This window comes from Melanerpes formicivorus, unplaced genomic scaffold, assembly GCF_026170545.1.
Source record: "Melanerpes formicivorus ecotype bairdi unplaced genomic scaffold, bMelFor1.0.p_v2 SCAF_24, whole genome shotgun sequence".
Taxonomy (NCBI): domain Eukaryota; kingdom Metazoa; phylum Chordata; class Aves; order Piciformes; family Picidae; genus Melanerpes; species Melanerpes formicivorus.
This window is the reverse complement of record NW_027142376.1, coordinates 1,308,141-1,328,277: the sequence shown is the minus strand read 5'-3', so window position 1 is coordinate 1,328,277 and position 20,137 is coordinate 1,308,141. Positions and strand designations below refer to the sequence as shown.

Here is a 20,137-nt window from a genome sequence, read left to right as displayed (position 1 = left end):
AATTCTGGTAGTAGATCTTATCACTCTGTGTGTTATTATTCACTGCTACAAGGAATGAAATCGTACTTCCGAGTAACATGCTATGGCATTCCAAAAGTATGAAGTTCAATTTATTGATTACAGGAGATGTTTTTTTCTGTCCCTATCTTGAAGATCCAATTGAGGCTGCTTTCTTAGATGAATTTGTCTTAGGGTAATAGAATACATTAGCCCATGTCCATTTTCAGAATATCTCTGAGATCTGAATCCTGTCCAAAGCCAAAATATTACTAACTTTTTCCCCTGAATGAAATAATATGCTGATGAAAGATGTGATAGTGCCAGGCATATGCAGTTTCTTCTAGAGGAACTGAAATATTAATACTCCATTGAACACTTCATTTGATTCTTCAGCTCTATCATCTTTGATACAGGGTGAAGAAAAAGAATTATTTCATGGACTTTGGGGTTGGGTTTGCTTTTTTTTAAAGAAAACCTTAGTTTCATAAATGAAATTGTCCTGCTGTACCATTTAGCCTGCATAGAACAGAAACAGAAAACTCTCATTTAGTGAAGGTTAAGATGCAGCCCTCTCCTAAATTTCTCCTTTTTTTTTCCTGGTAAGAAAATATGCAAGGGGAATTCTAAGTAGCAATAACGAGAATGTCTGGGAAGGCAAGAAGCTTTTTATAAACCAGGAGGCTTTTGAAGGCAGAAGAACTAAAAGGGCAAAGTTAGTGTAGACAAAATGAAAACCTGAGTGTATTTAAGTGTTCTTTTCCTGAGGGCACATAATCCAAAGGCACCATTTTTGTAGAGCTTGCAGTTGCTGTTGAATTGGTGCTGAATATGCCTCAGTCTTCTGGACTGCCTAGGAAATATCAGTCATCAGGCCAGCCCAAGCAGAGGGGAATAGATGGTTGTGCATCCATAAAGATAAACACTTGTGCAGGGTTAACATTTGGCACGTCACAGTTTGGGGTAACTGGAGAAGATGCTGTCCTCAGGGCTTTCATCATCTTTCACCAGGAGATGATTGTAGAATTTCATGCAGAACAAACATGGATGTGTTGATGACATAGTAGTAACTCAACCCATATGCAAAATGGGCCCATTCTAATGTCCTTATGCCTGTTCTTGTTTTGAGATGGAGCTTGTGCTCTGCTTATGTTACTGTTGATGCTACGTGGTTATGTTCTAAACCAATTTTAGTTCTCTACAGTCAATGGTACTGCATGTGGCTTCAGAGGACTTGAAAAACATTCCTTCATGTTTGTTGTTACTTTCTTACTAAACAACAGATAAGGAAGCAAGCTGAGAGCTAAAACCTTCAAAACTATTTTTAGATGAAAGCCATTTAGAAACCTAATGCATCCCAGTGTGCCAGAGACTTCAGAAACAATTGAGTTCTGGGCTTTACATTTAATCTTTTGAGTAACTGCAAAGTGTTTTGAGGAGGATTTGGGGCTGGGTCTGTTTTGCTTTCTGTTTACAAAGGCTTACCTTGGCCAAATTTCCATGTAGCTTCATAGGAATGGCAAAAGGTACATCTTTTATGCTCTTAAACAAATGCAGCATTCTTCTTACTGCACAGTCAGTAGTGTTTCCAAAACAGTCCTCACACATTCTCTAACTAAAATTACTGAGGTCTTTTCTTCTCTCCAAAGCTGCCATACTGCAGAGAAGTCTCCCTAGGCTGTGAAAGCTTGGTAAATGTTTCATAACTGAAAATACCACTACTGGATGCTACTGCCTGCTGATCTTGCTTACAGATTCACAGATTGCATTGGGTTGGAAGGGACATCAAAGGTCATCTTGTCCAACCCTACTGCAGTCAGCAGGGATACCTCTAACTAGATCAGGCTGCCCAAGGACACATCAAGTTTGATCTTGAATGTCTCCAAGGATGGGACCTCAACCACATCCCCAAGCAACCTGCTCCAGTATTTCACCTTTCTTGTAAAGAACTTCCTCGTAATGTCCAACCTAAATCTACCCTGCCCCAGGTTCAAACCAAATAGTGCAAGTGGAACAAGATGGGTGCTACAACTGTGTCTTTGAAATAATAAAATGCATATTGTTCCCTAGTGCTGCTGGAGGTGAAATCTTTGACCAGTGTGTGGCTGAAAGGGAGGAGGCCTTCAAAGAAAGAGATGTGAAACGACTCATGAAGCAGATCTTAGAAGGAGTTTCGTTCTTGCACAGAAACAATGTGGTTCATCTTGACTTAAAGGTAGGATTGTTGCTGTATTTTTCTCCTTTTCTTATCCACTGACTTTCCTGTTAGTCATATGTCATATAATGCTAACTTGTAATTAATACAGTTTTTATCTAGTTATTCCTCAAACAATAAAATTCAGCCTTTGGGATGCAATAGGCCCCAGGGTTGCAAGCCTTTTGTGGGCTTTATGTGATTTTGTTAAATATAAACTTAATTGGATTCAGTGAAATACAATGAATTCAAAAGTAGATTTGTGCTGCACCTTAAATTGCAAATGAGTGTCTTGGGTAAGAACTTTTACTTCACTTTTTAAAGTGCAGTAAAAATGCCTAGGTGTTGTATGGGCAGTGAAAAACAGGCTTGGGTTTTTTTGGTACTTACTTGAGTTTTAATGGAGCAGGATGGCAGAGACGCTATAGCATTGTGTCATGTTTCAGAATGAAGTGTTCAGGTGATCCTCCCCCTCTACTCAGCCCTGGTGAGACCCCACCTGGAGTACTGTGTCCAGTTCTGGAGCCCCTATTACAAGAGGGATGTGGAGGTGCTGGAACGTGTCCAGAGAAGGGCCACAAGGATGATCAGAGGGCTGGAGCACCTCTCTTATGAGGACAGACTGAGGGAGTTGGGGCTGTTCAGTCTGCAGAAGAGAAGGCTCCGAGGTGACCTCATTGTCGCCTTCCAGTATCTGAAAGGGGCCTACAGGAAGGCTGGGGAAGGACTTCTCAGGATATCAGGTAGTGATAGGACTAGGGGGAATGGAATGAAGCTGGAGGTGGGGAGATTCAGGCTAGATGTGAGGAGGAGGTTCTTCACCATGAGAGTGGTGAAACCCTGGAATGCGTTGTCCAGGGAGGTGGTCGAGGCCCCGTCCCTGGGGGTGTTTAAGACCAGGCTGGATGAGGCTCTGTCCAGCCTGATCTAGTGTGGGGTGTCCCTGCCCATGGCAGGGGGGTTGGAACTGGATGATCCTTGTGGTCCCTTCCAACCCTGAATGAAACTATGAAACTATAATACAGGACTGGTAACAGTACACTAATGTCTTGAGTGCATCTAGAACACTGTCTTGGTGTTGGTTGGGACAGAGTTAATTTTCTTCCTAAGGGCTGGTACAGCACTGTGTTTTGGATTTGGAGTGAGAATAATGTTGGTAACACACCGATGTTTCAGTTGCTGATAAGTAGTGTCAAGGATTTTTCAGCTTCTCCAGTGAGGTGGCTTGCAGAGGCACAAGAAACTGGAAGGGGACACAGCCAGGGCAGCTGGCTCCAACTAGCCAAAGGGATATTCCATGCTATATGCTGTCATGCCTGGTATATAAACCTGGACAAGTTGGCCAGCAGCCCAGTTGCTGCCTGGGGACTGGCTGAGCATCACTCAGCAGGTGGTGAACAATAGTCTTGTGCATCACTTGTCTTTCCTGGGGTGTATCTCACTGTCCTTTCGTTATCTTCATCATTAGTAACACTATTATTGTATATTTTTAATTAAATCACTTACCTGTTCTTATCTCAGTCCACAAGTTTTACTTGTTTTCAGAGGAGGGGGACAGGAGTAAGCAAGCAGCTGCCTGGTGTTTTGTTACCATCTGGAGTTTAACCATGACAAACACTTCAGTTTTGCTGTTTTTTAATTACTGCAAAATGTAATTTCTATGTTTGTCATTTACAGCCCAACACTTTCCCAACCCCCTGTTAGTATGTCAACTCCTGTGATTTAGTGGAGTAAATATGCTTTTTTTCCTTACTGAAGTACAGTTTTGACTCAAATCAAGAGAAAAGGTACAGCTGCCATCATACAAAATCCAGGGTATTGCTTGTGGTTAAGAAGGGACTTGTACCTGGGATCCAGAAAACTCTCCCTTACCATAGGCAGCAAGATGCAGTTATTTTTCTGTAGCTTCTATTGTAGAATCCTTTAATAGTTTGGGTTGGAAGGAAGCTTTAAAGGTAGTTAGTCCAACACCCCTCCAGTTAGGACATCTTCAACTAGAGCAGGCTGCTCAGAGCCCCATCCAACCTTGGCCTGGAATGTTTCCAGGGATGGGACACCTAGCAGCTCTCTGAGAAACCTTGTCCAGTGCTTCACTACCCTCAGTGTAAAAAAAATTCTGAATATACCTACTTTTGGTTTAAAACCATCACCCTTTGTCTTGTCACAGCAGGCCCTGGTAAAAAGTCTGTCCCCAGCTTTCTTACAGGTCTCCTTTAAGCACTGCAAGGCCACAATGGGGGCTCCTCAGAGCCTTCTGTTCTCCAGGCTAACAACCCCAATTCTCTCACTCTGACCTTACAGGAGAGATGCTCCAGCAATTGGCTCATTTTTGTGGCCCTATCCGTACACTTGTATGGAAGATGCAATTTTGTCTCATTTTGAGGTTGATCACTTTGTTACTAAGCAAGGCAGTATAAAAAGTACCTTCCATTATAATTTCCAAATTCTTTTTACATTTCCAAATCCCATATTTGCTAAATACATAGTAGGATGTCATGTTTGTTCTGTTGCTGAAATCCTTACTTAATTGCATTTTGGCAGTATTACAAAGCTACCAGTAGATTCCAGTATCAGTCTGCACATACTTAATATATAACCTAGCACATCATTAAGCATTCATCAGCTAAAGCAGATGATGAGTAATATTTGCACACAAATATGTCACCTGTCTGGTTTTCCAACCATTTATTCAAATTATCCCTGGAATCCTTTCAAGCTTGCTGATTTTTTTTGTCATATACATAGAATACAAGTAATTCAACTAAAATAATTAATAGACATTTTATAGCAAGGGATGTGAGAAGAAATGTTTAGAAGGACTGAAAAAAGGAGCAGTTAGAATTCCTTGAAGTTCTAGTGTGCTTATACGGGATACTGAATGTCAGTACTGTGGGTGGCTATTGAATTTGCTTGAAGCAAAGCGTGTAAGATTAAAATATGCCTGTTGTGGGCAATATCTATTCATATATATTCATAGTTCAAGCTGGGGTGTTCCTGAGCACTATCAGCTGGGTATCTGTAATCAGAAATATGTTGTACTTTGGCTGCAGTACTTAGACTGGAGTGTTGATTGAAGCTTGCAGACAAGCACCTTCTTCAAAGCTCAGAAGAGGCTTATTTAAGAAGGACATGGAGACTCTTGAACGTGTCCAGAGAAGGGCAACGAGGCTGGAGAGAGGCCTTGAGCACAAGCCCAACGAGGAGAGGCTGAGAAAGCTGGGCTTGCTTAGCCTGGAGAAGAGGAGGCTCAGGGGAGACCTTCTTGCTTTCTACAACTACCTGAAGGGAGGTTGTAGCTAGGAGGAGGTTGATCTCTTCTCCCAGGTAACCAGCACCAGAACAAGAGGACACAGTCTCAAGCTGCGCCAGGGGAAGTTTAGGCTTGAGGTGAGGAGAAAGCTCTTCACAGAGAGAGTTGTTAGCCATTGGAATGTGCTGCCCAGGGGGTTGGTGGAGTCACCATCCCTGGAGGTGTTCAAGAGGGGATTGGACATGGCACTTGGTCATGAGGTGTTGGGTGACAGGTTGGACTTGATGATCTTTGAGGTCTTTTCCAACCTTATTGATTCTATGATTCTATTCTATTATTTAAGCTTTCAAATAGATCAGCAAACCTTTTGGTATAAAACTGAACATATCCAGTTCTTGTCAAAAAACTCACCATTGCCTTGCTGGCTTATAAAAGTGAATTAGCAGAGCAAATTGACTAGTGTTTGAGGTTAATGTGTTTCAATGTTATTGCAGAGTGTGATGACTTTAAAAAGTGGCTTTTAATAGGAGTCCTAATTACAGTGATTACTGTCATGAGATACAAGGCTATCGGCCTTTAGCAAAGCAAGGTTTAAGGAAGCCTTCAGAACACTAACAAATAAAGAGTATGGAAACTGCAGGATTAAAACCCATCATTTGTGAGGGCTCACTGACCCATGTGCCATGCAGACTTGAAAAAAAAAAAAAAGAGAGAAAAAAGGCCCATTTTTCAAGGAGCTCATTAATTAAGTTGGGTGCTGGTAGTGGCTGCATATTCACTAACCCACTGGCTTCAAACCATCTTCTGTTGTGCAGTATGGTTCCTGCTGTTTTACCTGGTGGCTTACAGCACCATGGAATTTACTGGCTACTTGGGTTTGTGAGCTGACATTTGGAAGACTCATGCAGAGTGAGCTGCTGTTTAGCAGGCTGTTTGCCAATATAAAAGTTTCTAAATCCTTGCTAAAATATCTGTCTTATGCTATTAGTTTCACCTTTGGGTCTTTGAAGGCTTTCCTTTAATTTCCCTGGTACAGATACCTTTGGAAAGGTCCATCCAATATTCTGTCATATGTTGCACCTTCAAAAAATTCAGACTCTACACCCAGAAAAAATTAAGTCAAAGTGGTTGTCAGTATCTGTCAGCTGATCACCCAGATCTATGAGAGTGACAGCTAGCTTCATTTAGCTTCTGCTTGGCACCTTAATAGGTGCAGGATTTATCCTATGAGACGAAAACAAAGATGGGGTATTTTGATGTGGCTTAGCAAGATTGCCACCTGGTCATTTCTTTCCAAAAGCATGGTTCTTTCCTGAAAAATGGTTGAAATGTGACTTGCTTTTAACAGCAAAATACAATCATGTCATCCAGTTTTGACTTGAAGAAAGGGCAGATATAATGTTATTTTGAGTGCAAATTAAGTAGCACTTGACAGTATTGTCTTGATGCTATTTAATTTGCAGGGTGTGCATAGATCATAGTTAGGAGTCTTTCATCTCCTCTTAATGGCACATAAAAGCTGCAGAGTAAGGGAAGACTCCTTTCTCTCTGTTTTCATTTGCTGTTGGACTTGAATTTCTGTTTGGTAAAAGCTTAAAGTAGCTGGGACTGGGAGAGTGGGGGGTGAGGAAGGACTAGCTGCTTCTTGTCTACGGTGGCAATGGCTAAAGAGCCTTACAAAGCCCCAGGGCTCCAAGCCACAGTCTCCTGTAGTGTATATTATGGCTTTCTGGTTATCCAGCAGTCAACTTTTTGCTTCCTTCTTCTGTAGTGTTTTGAAGATTATGTGCTCAGTGAGGACAAGCAGGAAAGCTGTCATTTGAAATTGATTTGTGTGTCATTTTGCACCTCTAGTCAATAAGCAAACTAAGGCAGTTGCCAAAGAAATGGCCTGATAGAAGAAAGTCACAGATTTGTTTTCTTAACTGAGTTTCCAGGTGGATTTAGGTGGAATGTTTATTGCCTAGAAGTGTAGCATTGGTAAAAGTGTAGTATTCCTTGTCTAGAGGAACACCAAAGAAAAGGAGTTAAAAATTAAAATAGCAAATTTTCAAGGCAAAAAAGCAGTTCAGCAATTAGAGCAAAGCTGTTTGTTAATAGGCAGGTGGAGAGTATCCAGGTTCTACAGACCCTGCTTTGCTCAATCCTGCCTTTTCTTCTCATGATCTGATTATGTAGTTAGTTAGTTTTACAGTATTACCAAATCAGATACCTCATTTCATTCATATTGCAGGTCAAGGTGAGACATTGCTTAGTTTTGAAACATGACCTTTGTTGTGTGTCCTTAGCTGCTTTCAAGAGGAGTATGACTAAAGAGACAAGAAGTATTAAGGCCAGAGGCTCATGGAAACTTCTGGAATAATGGCAAATTTACAACATAGGGATTTTGCCATCCTGTAGTCTCTTTACAGGATTACTAAATCCTGCTGACAAGGCTGGGTTGAAGGGTATCCTCTTCTGCTAAGTACACTTATTACAGACAATTTGCATGACTCACAGAATTAGGTTTCCAGATGAGACCAGATCTTGGTCTACATTGCCTTACTTTGGCCTTCGCCTTGACATCCACAGTGTCAAGACAGCCATGTTCTTCATGTGACAGTAATTTAGTCCAATTTAAGTTAAAAATTTAAAGCCTGGGTTTGTGGTTGTTCAGAGTATGCCTGGAACAATACAACCTTTAGTCTTGTTTGAGGGAGCTGTGTTTGCTCAGTCTGGAGAAGAGGAAGCTGAGGGGAGACCTTCTTGCTCTCTACAACTCCCCAAAAGGAGGTTGTAGTGAGGTGGGGTTAATCTCTTCTCCCTAGTAATAGGTAACAGGGTGAGAGGAAATGACCTCAGGCTGCTCCAGGGGAGGTTTAGGTTAGATATTAGGAAAAAATTCTCCCCTGAAAGAGTGGTCAGGCATTGGAACAGGGCTCCCAAGGAGCTGGTGGAATTGCCATTGCTGTAAGCATTCCAAAAATGTGTAGATGTAGTGCTTCAGGACCTGGCTTAGTGGTGGACTTGTCAGTGTTAGGTTAACAGTTGCACCTGATGATTTTAGAGGTGTTTTCCAACTTCATGATTCTACACTCTTTCCCAAAGTACCTGTCTCTGGCTGTGCGAACTCTGACATTGATCTAGACTCCTGTCAGGTGGCTTCTGTGCACATTCCAGTCTTGTAGCACATCTATTCAGGTTGCCCACCCATTTATGCCAAGGATCAGCCTGACCTCAGTGCTAGGGGAAACGATGGAGCAGATTATCCTGGCAGCAATAACTGTGCACCTGAAGGATGGCCAAGGGCTCAGGTCCAGCCAACATGGAGTTAGGAGGGGCAGGTCCTGCCTCTCCAACCTGATCTCCATCTATGATCAGGTGACCGGTCTGGTGGATGTGGGGAGGCCTGTGGATGTGGTCTACCTGGACTTCAGCAAGGCCTTTGACACCGTCCCCCACAGCAAACTGCTGGCTAAGCTGTCAGCTCATGGCTTGGACCACTACACTCTGTACTGGGTTAGGAACTGGCTGGAGGGCTGAGCCCAGAGAGTGGTGGTGAATGGTGCCACATCCAGCTGGAGGCCAGTCACCAGTGGTGTCCCCCAGGGATCAGTGCTGGGCCCCGTCCTCTTTAGCATCTTCATTGATGATCTGGGTGAGGGGATTGAGTCAGTCATCAGCAAGTTTGCAGATGACACCAAGTTAGGAGCAGATGTTAGTCAGTTAGAGGGTAGAAAGGCTCTGCAGAGGGACCTCGACCAACTGGACAGATGGGCAGAGTCCAATGGGATGGCATTCAACAAGTCCAAGTGCCGAGTGCTGCACTTTGGCTACGGCAATCCCATGCAGAGCTACAGGCTGGGGTCGGAGTGGCTGCAGAGCTCCCAAACAGAGAGGGACCTGGGGGTGCTGATCGACAGCCGCCTGAATATGAGCCAGCAGTGTGCCCAGGTGGCCAAGAGGGCCAATGGCATCCTGGCCTGCATCAGGAAGAGTGTGGCCAGCAGGAGCAGGGAAGTCATTGTGCCCCTGTACTGTGCATTGGTTAGGCTGCACCTTGAGTACTGTGTCCAGTTCTGGGCCCCTCAGTTTAAGAAGGACATTGAGACACTTGAACGTGTCCAGGGAAGGGCAACAAGGCTGGGGAGAGGCCTTGAGCACAAACCCTATGAGGAGAGGCTGAGGGAGCTGGGATTGTTTAGCCTGGAGAAGTGGAGGCTCAGGGGCGACCTCATTGCCCTCTACAACTACCTGAAAGGTGGTTGTAGCCAGGAAGGGGTTGGTCTCTTCTCCCAGGCAACCAGCACCAGAACAAGAGGACACAGTCTCAAGCTGCGCCAGGGGACATTTAGGCTCAAGGTGAGGAGAAAGTTCTTCATGAAGAGTCATTCATCATTGGAATGTGCTGCCTGGGGAGGTGGTGGAGTCATCATCCCTGGAGGCGTTCAAGAGGAGATTGGACGTGGCACTTGGTGCCATGGTCTAGTCATGAGGTCTGTGGTGACAGGTTGGACTCGATGATCCTCAAGGTCTTTTCCAACCTTGGTGATACTTGTGTGATACTGTGATCTTTCCTTTTGAAGTTTTTGTTCAATGCACAAGGTAACAGGGTCTAAACTGGAACCTTTAAGCCTTCCTGCAGTAGAGGAGGAGGGGGGTTTCTAAATGTTGCCATCTGACAGTTTTCATCAGCCATTTCAGTACTGCTTGATGGTAAGAGCAAAAGGCCCTTTTTAGGATGGCTACCAGGAGAGCCTCTGGCCTGCACCTCTCTTGCATTTGTGAGCTAATCACCCATAGACAAACCTCTGGATGTATTATGGCAGAGGAAAAACAAAAGAGACATGGCATTACTGATGTGGGAAAATAATTTTTCCTTTCCTTAGAATACTTCTCCCAGGCAGCCAATACCAGAACAAGAGGACACAGTCTCAGGCTGCACCAGAGGAGGTTTAGGCTGGATGTTAGGAAGAAGTTCTATACAGAGAGAGTGATTGCCCATTGGAATGGGCTGCCCGGGGAGGTGGTGGAGTCCCCATCATTGGAGGTGTTCAGGAGGAGACTTGATGGGGTGCTTGGTGCCATGGGTTAGTTGTTTAGGTGGGTTGGATTGATTGATGGGTTGGACACAATGATCTTGAAGGTCTCTTCCAACCTGGTTGTTTATTATTATTAAGTTGTATTGAGCTGTAACTCTGGTAAGTTCAAAGGCTGTGGCTTCTTGAAGGTGTTTAGAGTGTCACTTCACAAGTGAAGTGAACAACCCCCAAGATGCCTTCAGAGAATTAAAGCAACTGATATTTCATGACGCATTGCTTTAGGCTCATGGCTCAGTTCATGCTGTAGATAGGGGGGTTTCTCCATAGCTCTGTTTTTAGCAATAAGATGGCTTTTTAACCAAATAAAAACTTCTAACTACTACATTATCTACTAAAATATTGTACAACAGGGTTTCACAAAGCATTTCCATTAAAAAGCTTTCCTCATTTAAATGTAGAGAACAAATGCTGTTCTCATGCTTTTTGTTTGCCTCTTCAGAAAGTAGCTGAATTTCCCACTGGGAAGAACATCTAAGAGGCTAATGAGGGAGGCATAGTCAGCTTTTTTGGATGTTTGCTGTTCTAATACAAATACAGAATAACAAATGTGAACTATAAAGCAGATGGTAATGTACAGCTCCAAAAGCCTTTGTACAGCCACCAGATCCCAGTTGGTAAGCAGAAAAAGAAAGAAAGGAAAAAAAAAGCTGTTCTTAATACACAGATTTGCAAACAGAAAGTGCATTGGAACAACATCCTAGAGTCAGTTTGAAATACCATGGTTTAATTTTGCAGGCATGAAAGAATTTGACTACATTTAGATCTTGCAGCAAGGAGAACTGGCCCAAGGTTTTAAAACTGTTCTTGCACGGTTTTGTTTCCATGTTCAAAAGCAGACTGTTCGTGTGGGAGCACGCCTTCATGAGTGACACAGGGACGAGGAGAGAACAGCTCAGGGATTAGGGAAAAAAGTATAAATGCTGGTCTTAATCCAGTTGGGCTATCCATCATCAAATCATAGAGTGGTTTGGGTTGGAAGGGACCTCCGAAGGTCACCCAATCCAAGCCCCCTGCGGTGAGCAGGGACATTGTCCATTAGATCAGGTTGCCCACAGCCCTGCTGAGCTTGAACTGGAATATCTCTGAGAATGGGGCCTCAACCACCCCTGATGCAAGATACTCCAGATTCCCAGTAAATAAAAGCTGGTACACTTTTATGGAGCTTATGCTCACCAGAGACATGAGCACAGTGTCAGCTATCAGTGGCACCATTCAGAGAAGTTAACGACGTAACCCAATATGACATTGGCCTGGGGGCAGGGAGGGTCATACCTTCTTTGAGACTGTGTCCTCTTGTTCTGGTGCTGGTTGCCTGGAAGGAGACCAACCCCTACCTGGCTACAATCTCCTTTCAGGTAGTCACAGAGAGCAATAAAGTCTCCCCTTCTCCAGGCTAAAAACCTTCCAGGGGAGGTTTAGGCTGGATGTTAGGAAGAAGTTCTTCACAGAAAGAGTTGTTGGCCATTGGAATGGGCTGCCCAGGGAGGTGGTGGAGTCGCCATTCCTGGAGGTGTTTTGGAGGACACTGGATGAGGCACTTGGTGCCATGGTTTAGTTGATAAGATGCTGTTGGGTGATAGGGTGGACTTGATGATCTCGAAGGTCTTTTCCAACCTGGTTAGTTCTGGTCTTAGTCTAGTCTTAGTCTAGTCTTAGTCTTATTTTATTCTATTCTTATTCTTTAAAAAAATCTGAGACCTGTTTTCTAAAGTTAATTTTTAGACTCTTTTGTAACTGAACTACCATTTAAAGTACAGTGAGGAACTTCTTAATGACCACAATGTTGCTTTGAAGGATGACAGCCAAGATCTAGTGACGTCAGAGCAAACAAGTTTATCCAAAGGTGATGCTCTTAAAAACCTGTTTTTCAGGCTGCTGTATTTTTGAAAAGTGTCTTCAGTTAGTGCTCTGTAATACAATTGTTTGTACTTTGAACAAGATTGAGGTCGGTTGCAACAGGCTTTCTTTAAACAGGTGTAGTCCAAGCAGTTTTGTGTGCTCAGGCTTTTTAATATGGTTGGGTGTTTCTGGAACCCTTCAAGAGGAGTTATTTTACACTGTCTGTTGGAAGGAAGCAAGGAAGGAAAGGCAGTTAAAAAGGCGGCGTGAAGGACTAAAGGTATAAATGGGAGGTATTTATATACTGTTGTTAAATGATGGCTATTGGCATGTGTTTTATGTGTTTAAGCTAATCAAGGTAGGTGTTTAATTCTCAGCTATAAGGAGAAAACCCTGCCCCTCCTTTTAGTCTACATGTCTCTTCAACTTCACCTTGGGGAAAAAAAAAAATAAATGATCCAGGGCATTGTTCCTGTTCTGCATTTAAAATAATTGCCACAGAATTATGTAATATGGTATCATAGGCATCAGATTTGGGTGATCCTGAAAGTCTCCTCCTTTTGTTTTTCAGCCCCAAAATATTCTGCTAACCAGTAAGTCTCCTCTGGGTGACATTAAGATAGTAGATTTTGGCCTTTCCAGGATAATGAAGAGCAGCGAGGAACTGAGAGAAATTATGGGAACTCCGGAATACGTAGGTAAGTTGGTGCTGTAGGAGTGCAGTCTGGTCCAGGCTTCTGCGGGCTGGAAAGAGAAACCGCCTCCAGCTGGTGAATGCCAGACTGGTCGCTGTGTCCAAAGATCACTTGATTACTTGGATGTGGTACTGCTGTGGAATGTTGAACTGTGAGTGATCATTGTGTGCTCATCTTGAAGGTGAGTGCGTGCTTTAGATGACTCCTACCAGCAGTGATAACAAGCACTGAGTCATAGAATGGTCTGGGTTGGAAGGGACCTCCAAAGGTCATCTACTCCAACCCCCTTTGCAGTAAGCAGGAGCATCCTCAGCTAGAGTGCTCAGATTAAAAGTTCCAAGTTAAATATTCAGTCTCTGAATATCATCTTTTAGTCTGTGGTGCTATGTATCCATTTTACTTTTAAAACCAACAAACAAATAATTCCCAGGCCTTGAAAACATCTTGAAGCTGTGTGGTATAGCTTTCTGGGTATGAGCTTCAGTGCTGTAGTATGGAATATTAAGATCTGGTTTCTTTCATAAGAAATTTGTATACAGATTCCTTAATTGGGAAGGATACTGGCCTGCCTTCAGAAGATGACAGTAAAAGGAAATCATATTTTCTTTACTTCAAACCAGTGAATGAGAGTAATCAGTTAACTTAAGACAAGTGTCTTGATTTCAAAAGACACTTGTGCTTCCCGTGGCTTGTCTTTTACCACACGCCTATATAACTAAAATACAATGTTTGCAAGTGACAAAAATAGATCTTGATTGTTTGTGTTGCTTTGTTCCTGAATAGCTCCTGAAATTCTGAGTTATGACCCAATCAGTACAGCAACTGACATGTGGTAAGTTGAACAAATCAGTGGTCATTCTAACTTACTTCACTGGGAAGCTGGGGGTTTAATGAAAGAGATAAACCCTAAAAACTGCCTGTTTCTTTCCTTCTAATGCAGGAGCATTGGAGTCCTGGCATATGTTATGCTAACAGGGATATCACCTTTCTTAGGGGATGACAAACAAGAAACATTCTTAAACATATCTCAAATGAACATAAGTTACTCTGGAGAAGACTTTGACCTCATATCAGAGTCTGCTGTGGATTTCATCAAAACTCTGCTGGTTAAGAAACCTGAGTAAGTCAAGCATCCAGCAGTGTGCCGATGTGTCAGGCTGCCTCCATCTGAAATGCAGCAAGTGCTGGCATTTTCATTTGTAAATTACAGGAGAACTTTCACAGAACATTAGGGGTTGTAAGGGACCTTGAAAGATCATAGAATCATAGGTGGGGGTTGGTCTCTTCTCCCAGGCAATCAGCATCAGAACAAGAGGACACAGTCTCAAGCTGCACCAGGGGAAGTTTAGGCTTGAGGTGAGGAGAAAGTTCTTCACAGAGAGAGTTGTTAGCCATTGGAATGTGCTGCCTAGGGAGGTGGTGGAGTCACCATCACTGGAGGTGTTTGAAAAGGGATTGGACGTGGCACTTGGTACCATGGTTTAGTAGCAATGAGGTGTTGGGTGACAGGTTGGACTTGATGTCTGATGTCTTTTCCAACCTTATTGATTCTGTGATTCTACATTCACCCTCCTGCCAGAGCAGGACCATCTAGAGCAGGTCACGCTGGAACGTGTCCAGGTGGGTTTGGAATGTCTCCAGAGAAGGAGACTTCATAGCCCCTCTGGACAGCCTGTGCCAGTGTTTGGCTATTCATATTTCATTGTGCTGTTACTTTTCACGTATATGAGAAGGTAATTCCTCCACTTCCCTCCTCCAAACTCTTGGATTCTGATGGTCTACAAGTGTTAGTAATTTCCTCTCTCTCAACTTGGAAGGTTGGTTGGCCACATGGGAGCCTAAACTGCTATTTAAGGATCTATGAATTCCTTTATTTCCAGTGCTAGCAGTTCATCTCCTTGTGCTGCTGGTCTATCAGCTTGTCTTCAGTATAGTCATACCCTTGGAATAGTTTGTGTGGCTCTCTCCTGCAAGCTACTGGATTTCAAATTCATATAGATAGTTATTTTAACTCTTTCCTTCTTCTGCAGGGACAGGGCAACTGCTGAAGAATGTCTTCAACACCCATGGTTAGAACAGAGTGATAATCCTGCTTGCAGGGCCTGGAGTAAGAGCCCAGGAGAGGAGCCCAGTGATACCACTCAGAAAGATGCAGATTCTGCCTCTGAAAAATCAGTAGATGCTGAGAAGACTGAAGAGGAAGAATCAATAGTGACAGAAGAACTAATTGTAGTGGCTTCATATACCCTGGGACAATGTAGGCAGTCAGAAAAAGAGAAAGTAACAGAGCAGAAGGCCATTTCCAAGCGCTTTAAATTTGAGGAACCATTACTGCAAGAAATACCAGGAGAATTCATCTTCTGAACTGTGTGGAGCTCCACAGCTGTAACTGGAAGGCAGCATTTTCTACTATACGAAAATATCCTAGCCAAGTGAATTTCTGATATGCAATAAATGTTCTAGGTAAAGGAAAATGTTGAGGAAATGGCATCCAAGGAAAATGTGCCAAGTTTTTAATTTCATGGAACAGATAAGCAAGGCTTCAAGCGGCTGACAGGAATTTAGCAAAGGTTTTGAAAAGCTGATTTTTGTTTGTAATCTTTATTTCTGGATTATTTTGTTGTTGTTGCTCTATAGCAGAGTTGGTTTTGTTAATTGTTCCAGAGTTCTGGAGAAGTTGACATTGGAAGTGTTCCAGTGGCAGGTGTCAAGTGGGTGATTTTAGTGTACGTTGTGGCATTCAATGCAAATGTGTAGTGCAGGGATTTGTTCTTGAACACCTTCTAGCACTCCCGACTTCAGTGGAGCTATCTACTGATCTAAAATGTGTACAGGAGGAGAATTGGATCAGCTGGTTGGACGTAGGGTTTTCACAGTTATACTGTCTGTGATTCCTTGTCAAAGGCCCAGACTCCTCCGGTGTACAGCCACACAGTGAGCTGTGCTTCTCTAGCAAGAGATGCACACATCCCACAGGTAAAGAAAAATCTGCAGTGGGGAATGATCACAGGAGTGATGCTTCTTCATGTGGGGGCACAGTGCAGCCCTGCTGGGGGAGTACAGCATAGCCCTTCTCCAGAGGGTGATGAGTTTGTTTAAGTGAGTCACTCCTGAGAGCCAGAGGAGATTGCTCCTGTCCTCCCTGTGTTGAGTGAAAATGTGCTAAGAGAATCCAGCTCAGTGTGACTGTGCAGTGTTGATGAGTGGCAAAAAGAATGACACAGGGTCTGATGTAGTTCTGCTGAAGTTATTGAAGTTCTCTCCACTGACTTTTCACCGTGTTTATTCAGTTTGTCCAACTAATGATAAATCAGCCCTTGATTCCACCTCCCCCAGATCCCAGCTGGGGTTTTACTGGGAGCATAACGTCATTTCTGCCTTCTTTTTGTTCCTCTAACTGCTGCTTTAAGGAAGGAAAAAGCAACTTTAGGCTAAATTGCATAACCTTGTTCAATACAGCTATGAGATGAGGAAGAAGATACTGCTTCCTCTGAAATGAAGAAGCACAACTCATACCTCGTGCTTCCTAATCACTCTCCCTTAGACACTTAGGAAAAGCCAGCATGTGTGTGGTGGGGCAGAGTGGGATTGGGGAGCTCTGTGGGTGGGTTATAGCTCTGAATGGACACAGTCCCTCAGAGGACAAAGCTGGGACTGACTGGGCATCAAAATCAACTGGTTTTTACAATGTACAGGTCTGAGGATCTCAGACTGAGTCCTAGTTTTCTAAGAGCTCTTTCATATTGATGCTGTTCCAAAGTTTATGTAATTGAAGTTTAGTACTATTATATTGCCTACTGTTAACTATTCAACTATTTATTTGGTTTCCTTGTGCTGTTCCTTTATAATAAACCCTGACAACCTTTTCTTGCTATAAAGCAATGAGTAGAAACTCCTTAAGCTAGTTTTTCTGGTTTTCCATGTTGCTCCAGGCTTTCTAATTTCAACTGTACCAAGGATGTTCTTACTCTTGTTAGTGACCAGGAGTTCAATGCTCTGTGCTAGTATTACACAAGGGAAATGGCTTGTCAGTAACACAAGCAGTGCTGGGGTGATCTCATTAGCACTGCTGTGAGGATGGGAGAAAAAGCACCAGAAGAGAAGAATACTGAACAAAAGCAGCATGACACTGAGTGGAGCAATGAGCATTTCTACAAGGCTTCATTGCCAGTGGTCTGGTTGCCTTCGCTTGAAGCCATGTCAGAAAAATTGCACCTAAATTAAACTCTCTAGTTGGGCTTATTCCCTCTTGGATGCTCATGTAGGTAGGACAGCTTCTCAGTCATGGAAGACCTTCATACCAGAAACGATCCACCACTACTCACAACTGAGCTTGGCTGTGGTTTATATTGCAATGCAGGATTTTCTTGGATAGCTCTGTCTGGCCATCAGGAGAAGTTAAACAAGAATCCTTGAGGCAGCAGGGCAGCTGTTACCTGTTTCAGACATTTTGCAGGCATGAGAGTACTCTTCAAGGCCATCTTTCTTTTACTGCTCAGTTATTTGCCCAAGACAATTTGCTTGGCTGAGGGGACATTAAATTACAAAGCACTGTGCAAGATTATAGTTTCTGGCACCTTCTATCACTGCTGTTTTGAGATCTTTTTCCCATTTCCACACTTCCTCACTTTTGCAAACCTGAGCAAAGCACTGAGGACAAAACTCACATCCCACCCTTACAGAACAAGGTAGCCATACCTACACACCTAAATGTGTAATACCTCATGGGTCCTCACAGCAAATCATTTGAGGGGCATAGACCTGACTGAATTCTGATTTGTAACCACAGATCAGGTCTCAGATGGAGACTGGTACTGATGAGAGAGAGCAGATGAGCAGCATGCATCTGGTCCTGTAGTTACTGGCTTTAAATATATGACAGTGAAGCTTAACCTACATAAATGAACTTACATACTTAACTACAAGGCCAGCTTCCCTTGGAATGGCTGCTTTGACATGTCCAGTGGGCTGCTTTTCTGGGTTTCACTTTTTGTGCCTTAAGGTGGTTTTGTACAGTTGTTTTTTAATATTAAGAATTTGTATAAAGTTGTGAAAGTTTAATAGTATAAGTTATAAACAAGGCAGCCGAGACTGGCCCCAGAATGGACAGCCCTGGCTGCAGGACTGTCAGCCGATCAGAGGTGAAGCTGTTTCTGTTCCATTGTGAGGGAGACTGAAGCTGTAAATGAGCCATTCTTACCCTGTGCTGCAGAGAGGGGCTGGGGAGGGTTTGAGAGGCTTAGTTACTAGTGAAGCAGGACATGAGGACCAGGAACAAATCACTTGCCTTGTGAAGAAGAGCTGGTTTCCTGCAGCTGCAGGAGTATAGAGGGCTGCAGGGACATAGGCAGTTACCTGAAAAAAAGCCGCTTATGCCTTCAAGTGTTTGTGGGGTAGGGGTGGTTACAGAGACCGAGTCAACTCCTCAGACCTTGTGGTCAGTGCTCTCTGTCCCCAGGCTCCAGACTGGGTTCCTGCCGGCTGCCTTCATAAGGCTGGGAGCATCACTGCTGTTTGCTCAAGTGCACGAAGCTGAAGAGAATGGAAGTGCAGATGTGCTTGGAGCTTGCTGCAGAGCTGTTATTGCTATGGGTCTGATGCAAGACATGAGCTCTGTCTAGGCAGGGTAGGTCCAGGCCTGTGTCTCTGTTGCAGTTGTTGGAATTAACAGCAAACATCTGGTTGAAAACAAAGCCTTACCTCCTCTTGCTATGTTCAGCTCTAAGCAAGAGGCTGTAAATGTCATAGCCATTAAACTAAAAGTTCTAGAAAATAATCTGTTTGTTGTTTGGGGTTTTTTTTGGTCAAAAGCTAAATTTGAATTTTGGTTTGTTCCACTTCTTACACTTTTACCTGAGGGCCCCTAAATACAAAAGGATGACTTCCAGCTTGCAATCTTCCAGGTGAAGCTGGAGAGCTCTTAGGTAGGAAATGCAAATTAACTTCCCCTTTTCCACTGGTAGTGCTGGCAGGGGCCAGGAAAGAATGTGAGCCTTGCACCAATTGATTCCATGGTTTAAGAGCTCTCTCAGATATTTGATGTTGCTGTTCCTGGAAGACAGTTCAGGATTTTAAAGAAACAGTGCCAGTTCGTTGTACTTCATTGACAAGGTGTTTGGTGTTTCAGGAATTTTACAATAAAAGACATTTTGTTTTCTGAAGGGCTGCTGAGTCTTTTGTCCTTCATGCATTGGCAAACAATTTAAAGGATATTTTTTGTTAAAAAAATAAAAAGCATAGGCTGCCTTCTTCAAGGCAACATTACTGATTTGAAACCAGGTCCCAGAAGTGACACTGGTTTGTCTGGTGCGGGGCAGCTGCGTGGTGACTGGGATCAATGCTAAAGCACAGCAACCCACTGCACCTGAAACACTTGCGTGGTTGGAGCCTGCACACCCTCACACGGGGCTTGATGTTCTGGCTAAAAATACGTTGTCAAAGCTGGGTGGTAACGTTAGATGAAGTCTCTTGCTGCAGTGTCCTTGCTTTTCTCCAAGGCCTTCTGTAAAGAACTATTTCTCAACTCTCCTCTATCAGGATTACTGCTGTGCTGGTTTTCTGAATCACAGTTTGTGCACCGACTACAAAACGCACCAATAATCTTTTCCATGCTAAAGCTGTCTTCTTGCACTGTACTTTGTGACACAGCCTTTACACATGTTGTGTTAAACTGTTATTTGGACTGATAAATAGAACTGTGGAATCATAGAATCATTTTGATTGGAAAAGACCCTTGAGTTCATCGAGTCCAATTATTCTCTAACACCGCCAAGTCCGGTGCTAAACCATGTCCCTCAGACCCACACCTAATCACAGCCACCTAAATCCTCCTGATTTGGTTGGTTGTGTTGGTTGGTTGTTTTTTTCCTTGGTGTATACTAAGCCTAGAAACATACTGACATCAAACTTAGGCCTGTGAATTTAAAGGGCTGGCAGGTGGGAAATGGCCTGCCTGGAGGCATGGGGTTGGGAAAATGGGATTTGTGCACCATTGGCTGCCATCTTAAGTAGGGTGACTGTGCATCTGGGACAGGATGGAGCAGATGCAAATCACCATGATTCCAGGTTTAACATATCAGAC

General features: G+C 43.4%; 1 protein-coding gene across 1 annotated transcript in view; it reads left to right on the top strand.

Annotated features, from left to right (window-relative positions):
- The window catches only part of STK17A (serine/threonine kinase 17a), a 32,975-nt gene extending 13,758 nt beyond the window's left edge, over positions 1-19,217 (top strand). Inside the window, exons 3-7 of the mRNA XM_068152562.1 lie at positions 2,068-2,212; positions 12,933-13,059; positions 13,840-13,888; positions 13,997-14,176; positions 15,087-19,217. Of these exons, the coding sequence (XP_068008663.1) occupies positions 2,068-2,212; positions 12,933-13,059; positions 13,840-13,888; positions 13,997-14,176; positions 15,087-15,420 (835 nt within the window). The 3' untranslated portion in view covers positions 15,421-19,217. The remainder of the gene's footprint in view (positions 1-2,067; positions 2,213-12,932; positions 13,060-13,839; positions 13,889-13,996; positions 14,177-15,086) is intronic.
- Positions 19,218-20,137: the final 920 nt, after the last annotated feature.